The 17,820-nt window shown below is 40.3% G+C and overlaps 1 protein-coding gene and 1 long non-coding RNA gene across 2 annotated transcripts; one reads left to right on the forward strand and one right to left on the reverse strand.

The window, feature by feature from the left end:
* Nucleotides 1-1,455: 1,455 nt before the first annotated feature.
* Nucleotides 1,456-17,224, forward strand: LOC135261477 (uncharacterized). Its single transcript, XR_010331955.1, has 4 exons — nt 1,456-1,608; nt 11,246-11,309; nt 16,174-16,378; nt 17,092-17,224. It is a non-coding gene; the product is annotated as an uncharacterized LOC135261477 (long non-coding RNA).
* Nucleotides 12,625-17,382, reverse strand: nrsn1l (neurensin 1-like). The gene is made up of 2 exons (XM_064347806.1): nt 17,200-17,382; nt 12,625-16,431 (listed from the first exon to the last, which is right to left on the reverse strand). Exons 1-2 carry the CDS (start codon nt 17,380-17,382, stop codon nt 16,036-16,038), a joined length of 579 nt encoding a protein of 192 aa, XP_064203876.1. The 3' UTR covers nt 12,625-16,035.
* Between the last annotated feature and the right edge of the window lie 438 nt (nt 17,383-17,820).

A 17,820-nucleotide genomic window follows, 5' to 3' on the forward strand; every position in this document is an offset into this window, starting at 1 on the left:
TATGTTTGAGTTTAGGGGGCACGGTCATCTAGGCTAATGGTTCAGTGAGGGTCGAGCTCTAGTTTTAGAGGGCATGGTTCAGAGTGTTTAATCACGCTCGTAAGGTACATATCATAAAACATGTCAAATTTTAATTTCTAACCAGAGATGTTGTCTCACGGGAGAAAGGGCCTGGTGGAGTCAGTAGCTTGTAAAAAATGTAATCAGGAAAAAAATAATAATAATAAATTGCAAGGACAATAACAACCCAGCATAGCACAGCAATCCAAACGCAATTTCTATTTATTTATTTTTTTAACCAGACCAGAATCTTAGTGGAGCAGGGAAAATGTGTCAAGCGAGAATGTCAACCGCGTGATTACTCATGAAACCGCAGTGCAATGTGCTAAGAGACATAACTTAAAGCCAGCGGTTAATGTCCCATCTGGTAATTTTACCACAAGTGAAGTAAAAGCTGGTTTTATTAGCAAAGGACCTGATTAAAGTTTACCTTCTCCTCTAGTAAAAGATTATGCTTTCTTTGGGAATGACCAGACTGCTGGTTGCTGCATAGTAGGTTGCGTCTTGGGGGGGTGTGATATAAAACATAATCAAACACCAGTGTTTCTTCATTGCGTTTAAAAAGGGTATTCAGACAACCAACAGTTATCCCACCTTCCGTCGCCTCCAGGATTTTACAAGTAGGCTATTTTGTTTTGCTAACCTCAGAAAGTGGCTTATTGGATTCATTAGAGAAACAGCATTAATCTTAAAAAGCATGCTTCACAGTGCTATGGGCAACATGAAATGAATGTGAAGGCTTGTGCTTATTGCGATTGTTGAACTGCGTGTATGTTGATGTTGATTGCAGTGTTTGTTGCTCTCGGAGAAAAGTGAAATGAATGGCCACAATCGAGGTCAGAGCAGCACAGTGACCCCAGAACAGCTGTGCATCAACTTGAAGTGAAAGTTCAGGGTACTGGGATGGCATATCATGGCAGGTGTGCCATCCGGCAAGTTACGGCCTGGCAGCGTGTGCCCCATACTTATACAGCACTGAGAGTTTGGCACTTAACAGGGTTTCATACAGAAATAACCACAATGACTATAGACTCTCAGCCCTTAAGAACATTAAACTTCTGTATCTTCTGTCCTCATGTAAACACACATAATTGAGATACAACTTCACATGTCGACATAATAAAGCTTCGAACTTGGGATATTTTGCGATTTTTTATTTATATTATTTTATTTATTCATCACAAATGCTGCAGTCCCACGCATAATAATTCTCCCTATTAACCATTTAGCTTCAACCTCTGTCAATAACAACGTCATAACATCGAAGTAGTCTGATCAATGTAGTCAATTACAGGACACTCGGATCCATGCAAAATGACATCAAATGAAGTGCACATGTGATGCTATTTCAGCCAATGGAACACGTTTTTAAAAACTTGGTGATCGCATCGCCATCTTTATTTGTGTGGAAGAGCTTGCTTGATAACTTTAATTAGCTAGCTTGCTAACTGTACCTGCTCTCACTGATTTAGTCAACAGAGCGTGTGTAACGTTCGTGAAGACGGCACCGAAATGAAGCACCGTAACATGTGTTGCAATTCAGTCTGGGTAGGTAGAATACCGGTTGTATGTGAACATACATTGTATGTGTGTGCGTGCGTGCGTGTGATTTGAACCAGCTATATTGAGCTTCGATCTACACGCTGAAGTGGTACTCACGCTCACCGCCTTGACATCCAAGCCCGCTGCTCCCTCCCACCCGTGGCTAATGGAACCGGAGTGCTGTGACCCAGGGGTGGCCTCCTGCTTCATTTCACTCAAGAAAAGCTGTTATTTATATAGCTCGCGTCAGTCCCGTACAATTTGTAGAGCTAAAGTTACCAAGATAAATTAGCACCGACCGTAGCATTCGCAATTACGTTTGGCCTGTTGTCCTGTTGTGTGCATTTCTGAAATGGGCCCACTCCCCAGCCATTGTCCGTGTCCATCTGGAACGGTAAAATATCAATGGTACTTCAATGCTTTTATCTCTGACATATTTGGCGTTGTGCAAATGGAGAAAAGCACTGTCGCCTGGACGATCGATAATGTTTGGTACGGAAGTATAAAGAGTCGTTTTGTTTAGTTACAGCTACCAGGAGAATATAAATTTCTGGGCTGTGCTTAGGTCTATGCGCAGCAAAACAACGTAGTTGACAGAATCAGCGCATTTTGGAACTAACTAATGAATCATACCGTATTCATTTAATTTGTATTGGTTGTTGTGGATAGGGAAGTCCAACTTAATTTGGGTAGGGATAGGGTGGGAATGTGGAGTACGCTAAATGTGGCATTCTTATAGCCTATATTCTGTGGTAACAAGGTGAATTGTAAGCTAATTCATTATCAGGGGTAATAGTATTATCATATTGTAAAAATGGAAATTTGATTTATAATGTTACAGAAGCCCTGGGTCCTAGGGTACTATGTGTTACCACCACCCAAGATTCACACACAACCTTCTGGATACTGGCTTAGCTCCCCACCTCCTATACCCCAATGCCACCTGTGAAATGGTCTGATTTTACCCAAGGGTGTGCTCAAGCACTGCAGCATTAGGTAGTCAGAAGTGTATCTCAAACGGCAATTAAAATTCACAGTAGGCTGCCGTATTAGTTTTACTAACACCCAAATGCATAGTTTTAAGAGATTTAGGCTGTAGTGAGGCTTGGGATGTTTCGCCTTTATGGACCCTGCTTGGCAGTGACGTATTTTCCTCATGCCGTGGACTGGTATCAGATCTTTCATCCTGGTTATAGTGTTCAAGTATGCATAAGTGACTTGTGCGTAGCGTGATAAGCTATCCTTATACAGCACTCATTACATTGTGGGGATATCTCCATACTTGCCCGTGGTCTTCCAGCTTGCTTGTCACCTGACTATGAAATGAACCCAATAAACCACTGTAACGATAAGAGTTTTTCCCTGAATATAGAAATAATATCACCAGTGCAGTTAATGCGTTTATCTGTCACAGAGTGAAATTTGATGGGTTTGTGTCAGTTGTGTTTAATAACATTGTAGCAAAGGTAATACGGGTAGCAATAAGCATATATTAAGGCGTGAAAGATCCTTTGGATTAATTTCCCATGTGGAATATTGCTTTTTGGCATGATTTTGACTTGTGGTGTTTTATGCTAATAAGCTGTCTCTTTAGCATTTTTATATATGTAACAGAAATGACAGCAAGGGTGAAGGAACACATTTTAAGACTTATTTTGTGTTGGTGTGCGTCTGTCTGTCTATCTGCATTTGTGAAAAGAGTAATTATTTTGTTGTTGATTTTAACAGTGACGAAATAAACCATAAATATTGGGTTTAATTTAGTAAACAGAATGTATCTGCATATGCTTTGAGTCATCCAGGAATCCAGTGAACCATTACTATAAAAAATTGAAATTGCCCTTTTTCTGTGCTCAAAGGAATATTCAAACTCAGCTAGAATATTTGGAAAATGTATTTACTTCTGAGATATCAGACTGGAAATATTCAAATGAGAACGTTTGATGCTGAAGCAATAAGTACAGTATGAACTCTGTGTTTTATGTCTGGGGTAGATATGGAGCCCACATTTTCCTTGGGAGCAGACACAAAATATATTGAATTTGTTAGTGAACAGATAATTACTTTATAAATTGGCCGTTGGGAGACACTACTGATGACACTATCTCCGGAAATTGTGTTTCAGAGGGACAAACATAAAACAACCAGTCATTCTATTTGGAAAAAGTAATCCGTCAGATTTAATGAAGGCAAGATTTTTCATTTTCTATCTTGATTTAGCATTTTTATTTGGCCAGCTCCGTGCTAAATCACATTAACAATGTTTATAGTTGCATAAACATTTCTGCTTGCATTTGCACTCACATTTAATATATGCAGCTGATTTCCATTGTGAAAAATGATCAAGGAACCCATTATTGCCATGAAATGACAGCCATGCAAAAATATATTAAGTGTATTGGTAAAAAGTTGAGGGGTTTCAGGGAACTTTATGGAAACTGAACAGCATTGAACCCATTGTTTAGCTTGATTTACAGTCTCCTTAAAAATGATTGGCACCTTTGATAAGACAAACAAAAATATTATAAAATAGCCTAATACTAGTGCCAACCTATATTGTAATCTTCCAACATGTAGAATATATTTTACTTACTGATGATTATTTTATGACATATGATGACATTTGATGGAGTCAACCAAAATTACACTTTTATAATTATATTTTTTCCTAAATGTCATGTTTTTAGTAGTACTTTATGCTGGGTGGGCCTTCTCCTTGCAAGGATAATGGCACTGGGCCTTTTTGTAATGTCTTATGAGATTTAAGAACACATTGGGAGGGAACTTAAACCATTTTTTCCATACAGAATATTTCCAGTTCCTCGATATCATTTGGCCTGCTCATCAGACCATGGATCATTGTCTTTCTGCAAGGTCCACTTGCTGGCCTGTTTCAGCCTCCTGACAGAGTCAACCAGGTTTTTGACTAAAATGTCTAATGTTGACTTTAACAATAATTTTTGATGTGACTAAATGTTTATCACACTTCTCATTTGAAATTGTAGCTCATTTAAATACAAACATTCTTTTTTGTTGCATGTTGGAAAATGCCTGGGTTAAATGTGGACTTAAATCTTAATGTCAAGCATCAGGAATCACATATGATAACTTTTTCAGTGACATTTCCTCCAGCATCTTCCAGATCATAGGGAATTTAGCATTGAATGTGTTGAATAGGAATTTTCATTTTTATCAGACAGAAATTCAATTAAAACCGTTCTAAGATACAGACGGGTGACAAATTAAAGAAAAACCCAACTTAAACTGTCTTAGTAAGGTGTTGGGCCACCACAAGCCACCAGAACAGCTTCAGTGCACCTTGGCATAGATTCTACAAGTCTCTGGAACTGTACTGGAGGGATGGAGCACCATTATTCCAAAGGATATTCCCATATTTTGTGTTTTGATGATGATGGTGGTGGAGAGCACTATCTAACACGTGGGTCCAAAATCTCCCATAGGTGTTCAATTGGGTTGAGATCTGAAAACTGCGAAGGCCATTTTTATTTCACATGCCTGGACACACTAATACAATAGTGTGGTTGCATTTCTTTAATTTAGGGTCTATTTTGTATTCTTTAATTTTAACATTATTAAATGCAATATTTAAGCTATTGGTCCTGAATATCAAACGGGACGAACAGGAGGAACATAGTTAAGTTGAAGACATGTTTCATATTTTTATCTGTAATGATTAAATGGCAATAATATTTGGATTCAGACGATGTATAGCAGGTGTCAGCTGGTAAATGGAAAGATGATTCCAAAAAAAAAAAAAAAAAGATATCAGCCCATTCTGATGGAGGAACCGGATCCATAGTCAATGCTCATCATGAACAGTCGTCCAGTTCCATCATCCTCACACCCAAGAATATGAAGATGGCAGTGCAAGCTGGAACATGTGCGCACCGCAGCCTGGCATGCAGAGGCATCAGTGTAATCCTGTTACGGTGCCACCGGAGGCTGGCGTTTTGCACACTTGATGAGCGGAGGTCTGATGCTCCACACCGGGATTATTTCGCGAGCGGTTTAGCGGAGCGTCTCTGAAGTCGGTTTATGACGGCTGAGCCGGGTTCACACGTCCGCTGCCTCCTCTGAAGCCTGGAATCTGCGGCTGTAGATTTGCCTCTCAGGCCGGAGGGGGATGTGCTCAGCATGGCTTCGGAACAAAGACGAGCGGAATCCTCCGTAATGGGAGAGAGGAGTCGCAGCGGGGGACTGCCACTCTGTCAGTCATCCGGAAGGCTGGGACAGGCCATGTGTTCCGTAAAACACGCTTACACCCTCCTCTCTTCCAATAGACGCAGTACTGTACTGTTCACCAAATATGAAACACTGAGCAATGGCAATTTTAGAATTAAAAGCACTTGCTACTACTACTATATTATTGTTATTATTATTATTGTTATCTGGCCTGGGCCTGTCTAGGTGGAGTTTGCATGTTCTCCCCGTGTCTGCTGGGTTTCCTTCGGGTACTCCGGTTTCCTCCCACAGTCCAAAGACATGCTAAATTGCCCATATGAGTGTATGAGTATGAGTGTGTGAGTGAATGGTGTGTGTGCCCTGCGATAGATTGGCAGCCTGTCCAGGGTGTCCCTGCCCAGGATAAGCGGGTACTAGATACTGGATGAATGGATTAATAATAATAATAATAATAATAATAATAATAATAATAATATTATTACTATTATAGCACTTGTATAGAACCTTTTCTTTCATCATCATAAAATGCTTTACAGTGAAGGGGGTGGGGGTGTGATCTAATAACACAATGAACTCATTCATTTAGCCGAGGTGAGAGGGGGATTCATTTAGCCATTTATAATGGGAGATGATGATTAGATGGCCAGATTGAGAGAGTCGTATTGGGAATTTGGCCAGGACACCAGGATCTTTAATTTGGCCAGTATCACCTTGGGATCTTTAATGACCACACTGAGTCAATACCTCGGTTTAAATTAGCTTCTGGCTGTGAGCCTGTTCATATCTAATACCTACATAGAATTTTAACTACTTATTTTGAAAATAATTATTTGAAATATATTTCGACACTGGTTGTCCAATTAATATTATATATGTATTTCCCGAACAGCATGTTTGGCCAAATAAATGCATTCAATTTCTTAAATGTTTTTCTTAGTTTCAAGTAGAAAAGTGCAAATTTAATAGATAAAGAAGCAAGAATCAGACCTGTAATAATTCTGTTCTTTGTAAAACATGTTTGTATTGATCTTTGCCATTCCATTTGAAACTACTGATTGACCAAATGTATGTGTCTCAGACTGAATATGACAAAATATTTAGCCTATATATTTCAGATTGTGGATTAGACACCATATGCAGGTCTGACAGAATGTACATATGACAGACTGTTTGCATTTGTCTGAAGTACAGTGAATTTTCGAACTATGTATATGGAGCAAAAATGTGTTTTTCTTTCATTTTTGTGTGCTTTTAGAACTATAGAATACGAAAGTTTTGTAAATGTTTGGTTAACTGGTCTGTCACAGCCAGTTGTGATGCACTCAAAGAAACTGCCACTGCAGCATTAGCCCTGCATGACCTTATTATTCAGAAAGTGATGAAGTGAATGAACCTGTCAGTGTCAAGCAGAGACAGAGAGAGAGAGAGAGAGGAAAGTCCAGCTTTCTCTCTACTGTTTTATTCATTTAATTAAATTCATTCATGCAACCTCAACATTTTTCAAATGAGTAAACGACTGTACTTCTGTGCTGCTGTACCCACGTTGCCTTTCCTTCCTTGAGAGAGAGATTGTGTGTGCTCAGTTCATGTTGCTATCAGTACGGGAGCGAGACCACTGCCGTTCTCAGTGTACCTGACGGGCTGCCTGGGTAACGGCCAGGCTTCAACATGCGATGCTGACGTTTCTTGTTTTTCACCACAAAGTGTCAGTGTTGTGCTGCTGTTTACCACGACGGCTTTCCTCCTCCAACCACACACACACACACATGTGCCCTGCTGAAGGCTGGTGAGGGTAACGTTCAGGACAACCCCAGCGAGAACCCTGTCCTTTCTTACTGACTTAAGTGATGGAATCGTTTCACAGGAAATCGCAACCACTTTGAACTATTTCCAAAATGTGTTTAACTATTAATGTATTCACTGCGTTATGTTTATTTATGTGATCATTTTTACAGAAGCATTGCTTGAATTTTTAAAGATGTTTATGAATATTATGCATTAGTAGGATTATTAATAAGTTGTTTTATATCCTAATGGTTTCTAGTTTAACTCAACTGCCCAATTATGTTTTGTTTAGTTTTTTTTTTCCCCAACCTAAGAACTTCCCCACTGAGATGTGCTCTGTGACAAATATATTGTAAATGATGCTATGACAAATTAAATATTTCATATTTGGCATTACACTAAAAGGATTCAGGGTTCACCATTCACAAAAATGTATTTATTTATTTGTTTGTCCGTTAGTGAGCCACCCAAGGTTGCAACCGGCTTCTAAATGATGTCCGTAATAGAAACTTCTCAACGAGACAGGAAATCTGGTATACTGCGCTTGCGTTAATATACTTTAAATGGGGATTCATATAAATGTTGCTAAATCTCTCATAGATATCTGCCATGTGTATCAGTGATTGAACTGCAACATAGTAATGTAGTAACATGCGTTATTGTTCAATTATGTTTTTTCATCCTGTCCTATACAACGAGTTAGCATGATAAAAAAGCCTGTTCACTGTGCCTTTCCTTGAAAGGACAGGATCAAGTCAATATGAAAATATGTGAAGTTCAGTCTTCTGAAATTTTACATTATCTTCATGGTGGGTATTCAGGAAAAGAGGTGCCACGAGAGCCAATCAACTTCACTTCACTCTCATTCACATTCACCAAGGTATTCATACAGCAAGGTTTTTGCCTTTTAGTAGTACACGTCCTTCAATAGTGTACTAAATGTGCGGCTTCCTCGAATGAAAGCTTTACAGGAGAGTTTTATGAATGACGTTTCCTTTTTCATTTGCTTATTCCGTGAATAGCTGTTTCTTGAGTGACCTTGTTATTTTCATCATTTTTGTCCTCACTTTGTTTCCAAGGCCGTGTACACTTTTCTGGGTAACCTATGCGTACAATGTTCAAGGTAAAAACACAGGTGCGGTGAAAAACAATCTCATATTTTATTTTTTATATTACCATTTGAATGTAGGATATAAACAGTATGCATGCATATCGTTTTGGAAATGTAGTTCACAGAAGTAGTGGCAGTTTTTATACCTGGCCATGTGTCCATGGTTACAATCTTTATGCCATATGAATGCATAACTTTATATTATTCAATACTTCAAACATATTTCAAGCATGTGCGTTATCTTGTTTGAGTGGAGGACAGTGTATAAGTATCAGCTAATTTAACATAGTCGGGTTTTATTAAAATTCTACATAGTCAGGATTTAGTCTAAGTTAAAACCACGACACAATTGACACGACACGAAGGTGAGGAAGAGTGCATTCTGTGTGAATATCATTGTGAAGTGATGTCTGTCAGAATCCTTCAAACCATGTATAGGGCTCACTGTCCAACATTTTCACGATGCCACATGCAACACTATACCAGTGTGTTATAATTGGCATGGTAACAGGAATGCCTATTGGCTTCTGAAATATCCTTTCAGACACATTTGTAAAATCATATTTCCGTACCGACATCTCAAGCTTTCAGAACACAGTACGTTGTACTGTAAGTCATAAAACATCAGGGGGATTCTGGGAAAGAAGCCAACCCAAGCCTTTTATTCACACTTTAACCAATTTATCTGTATATGTAATCACAATAACATATCAGATCAGTGGTCTATGTTTTATTAGTCTAGTGTGTGAAGCTCATTAGCATAACTTCAACAAATGAGCTGAACTCATTTGTTCAATTGTGCATTGTGGAAATACTTACTAAACAGTGTTTTGTTGTGGTTGCTGCAGTTTATTTGCAAACATTTATTACCATTAATAAAAATATTAGAATTGACTGATTCAAATCTTATGGTTTTAGCTTATATATATATATATACTTACACTCAGTGGCCACTTTATTTGGTACTCCTGCTTGTTAATGCAAAAAGCCTGCTCCTAATAGTGAATCATGTGTCTGTCTGAAACTCAATATGTAGAGCATGCAGACATGGCGAGGGCAACATGAATACATGGATCCATCCTGCCTTTCGTCATCGATGTAGGCTGATGATGGTGTAATGGTGTGGGTAATGTCTTCTTGGCACACATTAGACCTCTTAATACCACTTGAGTGCCATTTGAATGCTACAGCATGCCTAAGCGTTGCTGCTGACCATGTGCAGTCTACCCTTTTTCCAATGGATAGGTCCAGCAGGATCGTGCACCATGTCACAAAGCACATATCACCTGAAGCTGATTCCACAAAGCTGACAGTGACTTCTGTTCACTCCAGTGGCTTGCACAGTCCCCAGTTCTCAGATGTTCGCAGCACGAGCGTGTGGCCTAGCGCAGGAATGTGTCTCCAACATCATGAATCCTTGCCGCAAATATTTAAGGCTGTTCAGTAGGCAAATATGGGCCCTACCAGATACCCGATATAGGTGTACCTAATAAAGTGGCCACTGAGTGTATATGTGAATAGTGACACGTACCAATTTAACTGACGGATAACCCCACATATTCCAAGCCTGCCCTTATTTTATTAACAGACATGCTGTATTAGACAGACATTGCAACAGAAGCTAATCTAAGATAGAACAGTGGATGGACAGGCATGTTATTGGAGCATGAAAGCATTACACTACACAGCCCTTTTTGGCTTGTCATTTTGCATCTATTTATAATAACAAAGCTCGGCTTTGTTTACACAGCTCTGAACATGCATTAAAAGCATAAAAACACGGCGCTTCTCACGCATTAAAAAATGTACACTTGACATTCGAAAATAGAGATTTTCATGAGGATAATCTTTTAACTTTGTGCAGTTAGAGAATCAAACAAAGCTATTATTTTTTTTCCCTGCATGAAAGCCTCACTGCTGTCCCCAACGTTATCTCTCTGTCAGGCATAATGTGCCACATTGCGGATGTATGGAAATGTGTTAATACAAAACGGTGATAATGGGAGAGTGGGCGAGAAACACTCGTGTGATATTTCTTTGACACTTTTCCCCCAAGAGTGAGTCGAGTCACAGTCGGCTTTGGTATTTGGAACCACCATCGATGGACCGTGCAAGTCCTTATTAATCAGCTCTACAGTATGTTTCGCCCCAACTCCAACCCCAAAAGATTTGCTGTTTGTATCAATATTCGGCCAGCCAAAAATCTCAGCAATATACAAAAATATGTTGCACTGGCACTGATATTTATTTCAAACCAATTGTTGCTGGATGTCTTATGGTTGTGCAGCAACAGAGTAATTTGAAATGCCATTGATGTATTATGAAACAGTGCTGCCATAGCTTGTAATAGGTAAAAACAATAATTCACTTGAGCTCATATGAAACGGCTTTGGTCTATTGCATATCATACACCCTGTCACTAGGGATGCACATGCGGAGTATGATGTACAGACATGGAGGCTGCTGGGCCATGCAGAATAGAGTGTCATTTAATATGCGGCCCCAGCGTGTATAATCTCACTCCTGTCTCTCTTGCTTTCACAGCAGTATGCAATGGCAGCACAACACGCAGGCTGCCACAGGATGAGGATGCTGATGCCTTCCTCAGGTAGGATTTTGAGTCCTGGCAGTGAGCCAGGGAACACAAGGTACAGAGGAGAGACAGGCATAAAAACATGAGCCCCATGGAGGGACTCTCAAGAGGTAATCAAAAATAGCCTACCTCCAAATAAATAAATAACTACAGCAGTGAGTCATCCGTTGCAATAGAGGTATTTTCAGGGTACCAGTGTTCCCAGAACTTTTTTTTTTGTTGCTTAATCAGTGAACAGAAAGTCATAGAGTCCTGCAATAACAGCTTGTGAGTGTTACATGAAAAGAAAGGGAAGCTGTAAATGAGGGTTTTCAGGACCCAGATTCAGCACGGAAGCCTTGCGATTTACTGCACATAGCCCCTCTGTTGTTTGCTAGCCTGAGAACGGGATGGTGACTCACTGCAGATCTGGTGTGACACATTACATCATCTTCTGAATGTGTTTTGAGACTATATGCAGCTCCCAGGACCTGGCCTCGCAGACATACAAAACAGGAAGTCCTGCATCCTAAAACATACAGCTCCATGTTACACTAATACAGCATATAAAGGTTTACAGGGGTGTAGAACCCCTCATAAACTAATATTTGTTTGTACTCTACAGAGACCCATTTTATAACCAGTTTTACTGTATAGAAGATTACACCTGTATTATTTCAAATGAAGCATTACTTTTTTGGTTGTAAGTATGATCATGCTATTGCATCAGACAACTTTCCTTTAAAAAGAAACTGATTGGTTGTTTGCTTACCCCACTTTGAAATTGTCAGTTGTGCCATACTTCTTATTTTCATCTCTACAAGCCATAGAGTGCAAAAGGAGAGCTAGCTCCACTCAGAGGACATGCATATCTCTATGACAGAGCCTGTGGGCGACTAGAACCTTGTAGGCTCTTGGGAAGTACCTCGACTGACTGGAACATTCAGTGTACATACTTTAAGCAATTGGTGTTACATTTTATGTGATTGCAGCAGTAATTTGCAAATGCATTCTATACTTGAGGATCGCAGGAGAAGAATCATACTGCATTGCGTTAAGTTCATGATAGGTTTGGTCTTTTGGAGTCCAATTTCAATTTGAAGTACTTAATGGAGTAGGTCAAAAAATGGAACACAAATTGAATAAAATTAGAGCATCAAAAAGCTCTATGGCTTTGCTTTGAGATATTTCGAACAAAATGCAATAAATCAGCACGTATATCCCCGCTTGCACATGCATCATCATTATAATTTTGCTTTTTGTAGCTTGTGACGTATTATTGCTGAAAATCATCTTTTTATCTGTGCTTAAAAATATGTGTTAATATACAACAAGAAACAAACAGAATCAGTTTTGTGCGCAGATATCAATTTAATAATAATTAAATCCATTGAAAAATAAACAGTTACCTTACTGCTGGGTTACATTTGTTTTTTGTTTTTTTTTTCCTCTAGTTTGCATTTCTTTTACAATGAGTAACATGAATTTCATTAATGGTCAACTGGTTTTCTGTATGACTTCTCAGCTCAAGATTGCTACTCTTTCCAAAATGGTTCAGCTGTGCAAGATTAATGCCGGGAACGGAACCATAATAGTGATAACCATTGTGTGAAAACAATGTACTGTGTTTTTTTTATTCTTTGTCCTAACCATTAAAGCATAATTAAAACAAGCTACCAAACAATAACATAACTCGACTATGTGCCTAACTGACATCAACACATAGAGTGGCCCTTATATTCTGCAGGGTAAATCTATCATAGTAATTAGGATTACCTAGAATCTCTGTCAGTCATATAGGGGGAGGTCTTTTCTTGGGAAAGGCATATTGGATCAGATTCACATGTATAGGCATAAATGGAGTTACACTGGCACTGTAGTGCAGTTTCAATACCAAATCTAAATTTGCCCATATTTAGTCTCTAATAGAATCCATTCTGCTGATGTACTTGTAGCTGCTGTAGCGAGAGAGAGAGAGTCTTGTATATGTTATAGAATAATAGCTTTTTCTCCACCAGAATAATGTCTTCAACAGGAGTTTAATTTCAAGTCTTGTGCTCTTACAGTAATTCAGGATTTTAATCCTTATCAACCTAACATATAACATTTCCTATATGGATCAGCTGATTTTCACATATAAATTCATGTTTGATATTAAGATTCATAGTCAATAATTGTCAAAGGAGTCCCATTAGAGAGTCTCATTAATTTATATTTTGCTCTTAATTTCCTTCAGTTTTTATATGAGATTTGGTTTAGAGTTAGTCTGTGTGTGTGTGTGTGTGTGTGTGTGTGTATTGAATTAATCATTTAGGTAGTGTAAAACGATCATGACACCTGTATGACAATTAAAGTATAAATAGAACAACATCTGCCAGATGTTATTCTATCTGTATATCTATCGAGTTGGTAGGTTTGAATAGTATGAATGAGGTCAGCTTACATGGTTACATAATTTTGATGTATTTCATACAGTTATTACAAATCAATGTTCTGAGAGCCTAATGTCTTTTTGAATAAAAAATATAATGTACCCAGTACAGTTAAAATGAGGTAAAGTCTTTGCTGTGTGAAGCCTAGCTTAGTCACCAAGATATTTACCCATTTCTTTGGGCTGAGCTTGGTTCTATCTGACTGTTAGCTTGCTATGCACTTGGGATGTTTTACCATCATTCTAAAAGTATTGCAGTGCCACAATTTCAGTGATGCCACACAGCCTTGGTAAGAAACCCTAAGAGAGACAAATGAGAATAAAATGTATTTGTGTCACACATTATTTGTTATCTATTTGAAACAAAAAATGAGTCTAGTATCCGACACTAATGACAATTCAAGGAAATCCCTTTATTTCAGCTTGTGGTTTCCACGAACCTTTATGGTGGTGGTCATGCATTGCCTTTCCAGTGACATCAGTTATTTTGTGTGGAATTATTCATTTTGGGGACATTTATGTATTTATTTATTTGTTTGTCTGTTGGTTTGTAGTATCTCTGAAGACAACAATGTAGGTGCTCAGTATTTAAAGAATGATCTTTTGAACACATGGAACATTTGTATCCAAGAGTCCCTTTTGTAAATATTTTCCTAAATAAATTCAAATTCAGTTAATGACTCGTGGATGAATGAATGACTTATGAATCTGCATTATCTGTACTAAAGGTATTATCTACGCACAGGCACATATTCAGAGAGCTGGTATTTGAACTGCACCTCCTGCTGTGTGGTATTCAGCGGTACTTTGTAGCTCCAACGTCAACTCAACACAGATCCCTTTATTAATGACGTATCTAGTATGATCTAGCTTCACACCGAGACAAAAAACAGGCACTGTTTCATTTGAATTTAATTGGATATGGGCACTGGCATTATGGATCTGATAACATGTTAAAGAAGACAGGACGTTATTTCATATTCTGCTTCACGATTTCTAATCGAAACGGATGATGCCGACGCCGCTGAGCTTTTCGGCTGTTCGGTACTACTCTGCAGTTATTATTGAAGCCGTGGATCAGCAGCAGATGACAGGAAATGCACCATACATACTGGCCTAATGGGCTAGGGCTGGGCTTAATAAGCCTGCTGCTCTGTCAGTTTCCTTTTCTTTAATAAGGAACTCACGGGGAGAAAATAAGCATGGATTTCATACACGGGAGACGCGGGAGACATTTCGTTCGGCTGGTATTATTATTAGTAATATTTCCCTCAGCATAAAAAGATGGCCGAGATCAGTGGTAACCAACCCTGTTCCTGGAGATCTACCATCCTGTAGGTTTTCATTCCAACCCTAATTTGGCTCACCTGACTCTACTGATTAGAACCTCAACAAGATGTCTATCTCTTGAATGAGGTGTGCTTTGTTAGGGTTGGAGTGAAAACCTACAGGATGGTAGATCTCCAGGAACAGGGTTGGTTACCACTGGCCTAGATTGTAGGTCGCTATTTTGCTGTACTTCAGTTTAGGCGACCAAGTGCAGAAATGCACAACGCAGTCAACCCCTGTAATATTCTGCCTTATCTATATTGTCTATATTGTACTGTTGATTGCTTGGTTTCATTCTGCAAGACGCCTGTGCGCTTATTGGCTCATCAGCAAAGCGGGACGTGGGAAAAACTAAATAAATAAATGAGATCTGGCCTGGACGTTGTTCGGCAGTGTTATAATGTTTTCCGAAAATCAATAGCCCATTTATCAAGGTGTCTCTGGCAGTCCAGTCGCATCGATTGCCAAGATAAACGCAAAAACAAACTATTTTCTCCTGTCCACGAAACTCTAGAACATGATGGCTGTTGGCCAGCTTTCGTAGTGTTTGAGCCTCAATTTTGGAAAATGGATAATACTCAGTTTCAGGTATTTTCTGCCATTCAGGTATTAACTGCCTTGGTGCCAAGAGTATAGAGGGATGCTCCTTGGATCCTGGAAAGCCAGATTAGTTGTGAAACTTGCTGATCTATTCACCTACAAAATAGCTTAATTACCATTCCCCCCTAAGACTTATGAGCAACCACATCTGCTCATCTCTTAAAGTAAACTTGATAACGGAAAAGGAAATAAATAAATATGCAACTGGGAGGCCTGTTCTTGGATGTTGAAATCTACCAAACTCTACGTTGTGCTGCTCCTGTCCAGCAGCATCCAATGAATGTCTGGTGGCTAACGGGTTATGGACTGTATGTTTTTCCTACCTAATCATGTAAGCTGACCTTAAAACGTTTAGGAAATGATCCAGTGGTGTGGCAGCTGCCGCACGTGCTCTGTCTGACTTCAGGAGGTGGGCTGAACGTTTTGCACTTTGGACAGTGTGACAGGGATCTTACTCTCTCCCGGTGTGGGCGCTTTAGTGATCGGGTGGGCGGCGGCAGCGTGCATGTCTGCTATTGTCTCCTTGAACTTGTGCTGCAGGTAGGCCTCGTCCTTGGAGTGGCTCTTGGCGAAGGCGGAGAGCAGGAGGCCCACGGCCATCAGGATCCCTCCCGCGCAGAAGAGCGCCGCCCCGGCCAGCTTGCTGAGGTGGAGCCCCTGGTTGAAGCGCACGGCTTGGCTATCCACGAACACCATCTCCCCCTCCCCGAAGGCTTCTATTTTGGACGGCACGGCATAGCCCACGGTCAGTGTGATCAGCCCGGCGATCAGCATCAACGTCCCAAACGCGAGAGAGACCTGAATGGGGGGGGGAGGGGGGGAGAAGCCGAGTATGCTTGAGATCAGGGTACAGATTGTTTTAAAAAAACACCATCAGGGTTGTTTCTTAGGTTGGTCGTACTGAAATGCTCTTTATCTTGATTTATCAATGCTCAATCCTTAGAGTCAAATATTTTGCCTGGCTTTGAAATTGTTACATCTGCAATGTGATGACTGCTTGCAGAAAAATACAATATTCTCTGGGTTTCATATTGACCATTTTGGTCCGTCAGGACTTTATCGGTGCAAAATATGCTCACTTGTTATATCTCCACTCTCAAAAAAGCAGCCAAAATAATGACTAATGGTTTCATTTGATGTTACTATGGCATGCCAGCTGATTCTACCCTGGTTCTGAAGAGCTAAGGTCATGCAAGGTTGAGAGTTTCCCTTCAGTGGGGAATGGATCAACCCCTGAAAAAATATCATTCACATTACTATTATTTCAATGTCTCCAGTTACATTATTGAGTCCTGCATGGGAATAAAACTGAGAAAACCGGCAATTTACAGTGGGAGCTATTGCTGAGTACCACAGCACACAGAAACACAGATTCTTGCATTTAAAAAATTGTCTTAGTCAACCATTAGTCATAACATGTCTGTGGAACATGTCTGATGATGCCAACATTGTTTTCAGGTGCAGAAGAGATTGAGCAACCATAGTGCCGGTCCCTCAGTTTAACAGACACATATGACTCGGCCTTCCCAGAATTCCACGCAGCCCGACACCAGAAGATCACCCCACCTTCCAGAGGACAGAGCTCCACCTGCGCGGCGATCTCTGAACCTGAAAATCCTCGTCGCGCTCCCAGATGGAGGCCGTGCACTCCTCGTAGAAGTGGTGGAGGTAGGAGCGGACGCCGTAGCGCTGGCAGCTGTCGTGGGCCGGGCCCTGCCCCGACCCGCACATCTCCGAGCAGGAAGCCATCTTTCACTGTGAACACGTAAAAAAAAGAGCGCGCTCAACGCGGCCGCAGCTGCACGCCACCGATCGCCGCCGGAGCCGGTTCATCCTAGCCTCGCCGCGCCGCCCCGGCTCATTTCCTCTGCCTGATGGAGCCCGCCGGCCGCCAAAGACCAGCGGAGTCATCAGGCAATCGGTTCCCTGCTGTTTCCGTTCTTACGGCCTCGGCTTCCATCAACCCTTTGCCCACACAAATACTTCGTTGTAGTGCGGAGGTGACAAATTTCTACAGTGACACGGCTGTCAATTAAATTACACGACTGGTGAATACTGGGCCGCACTAAGTGGACACGTGCAAAATCTCTCAAAAAAACACGTCAGCCTCTTCAAGCGCGAACCGAGAGGTAAACAAACGTCACATTGCAAATCCCACACCTTTTCAACCGTGGATTCTGCCCACCC

This window comes from Anguilla rostrata, chromosome 8 (genome assembly GCF_018555375.3).
Source record: "Anguilla rostrata isolate EN2019 chromosome 8, ASM1855537v3, whole genome shotgun sequence".
In the NCBI taxonomy this organism is placed as follows: domain Eukaryota; kingdom Metazoa; phylum Chordata; class Actinopteri; order Anguilliformes; family Anguillidae; genus Anguilla; species Anguilla rostrata.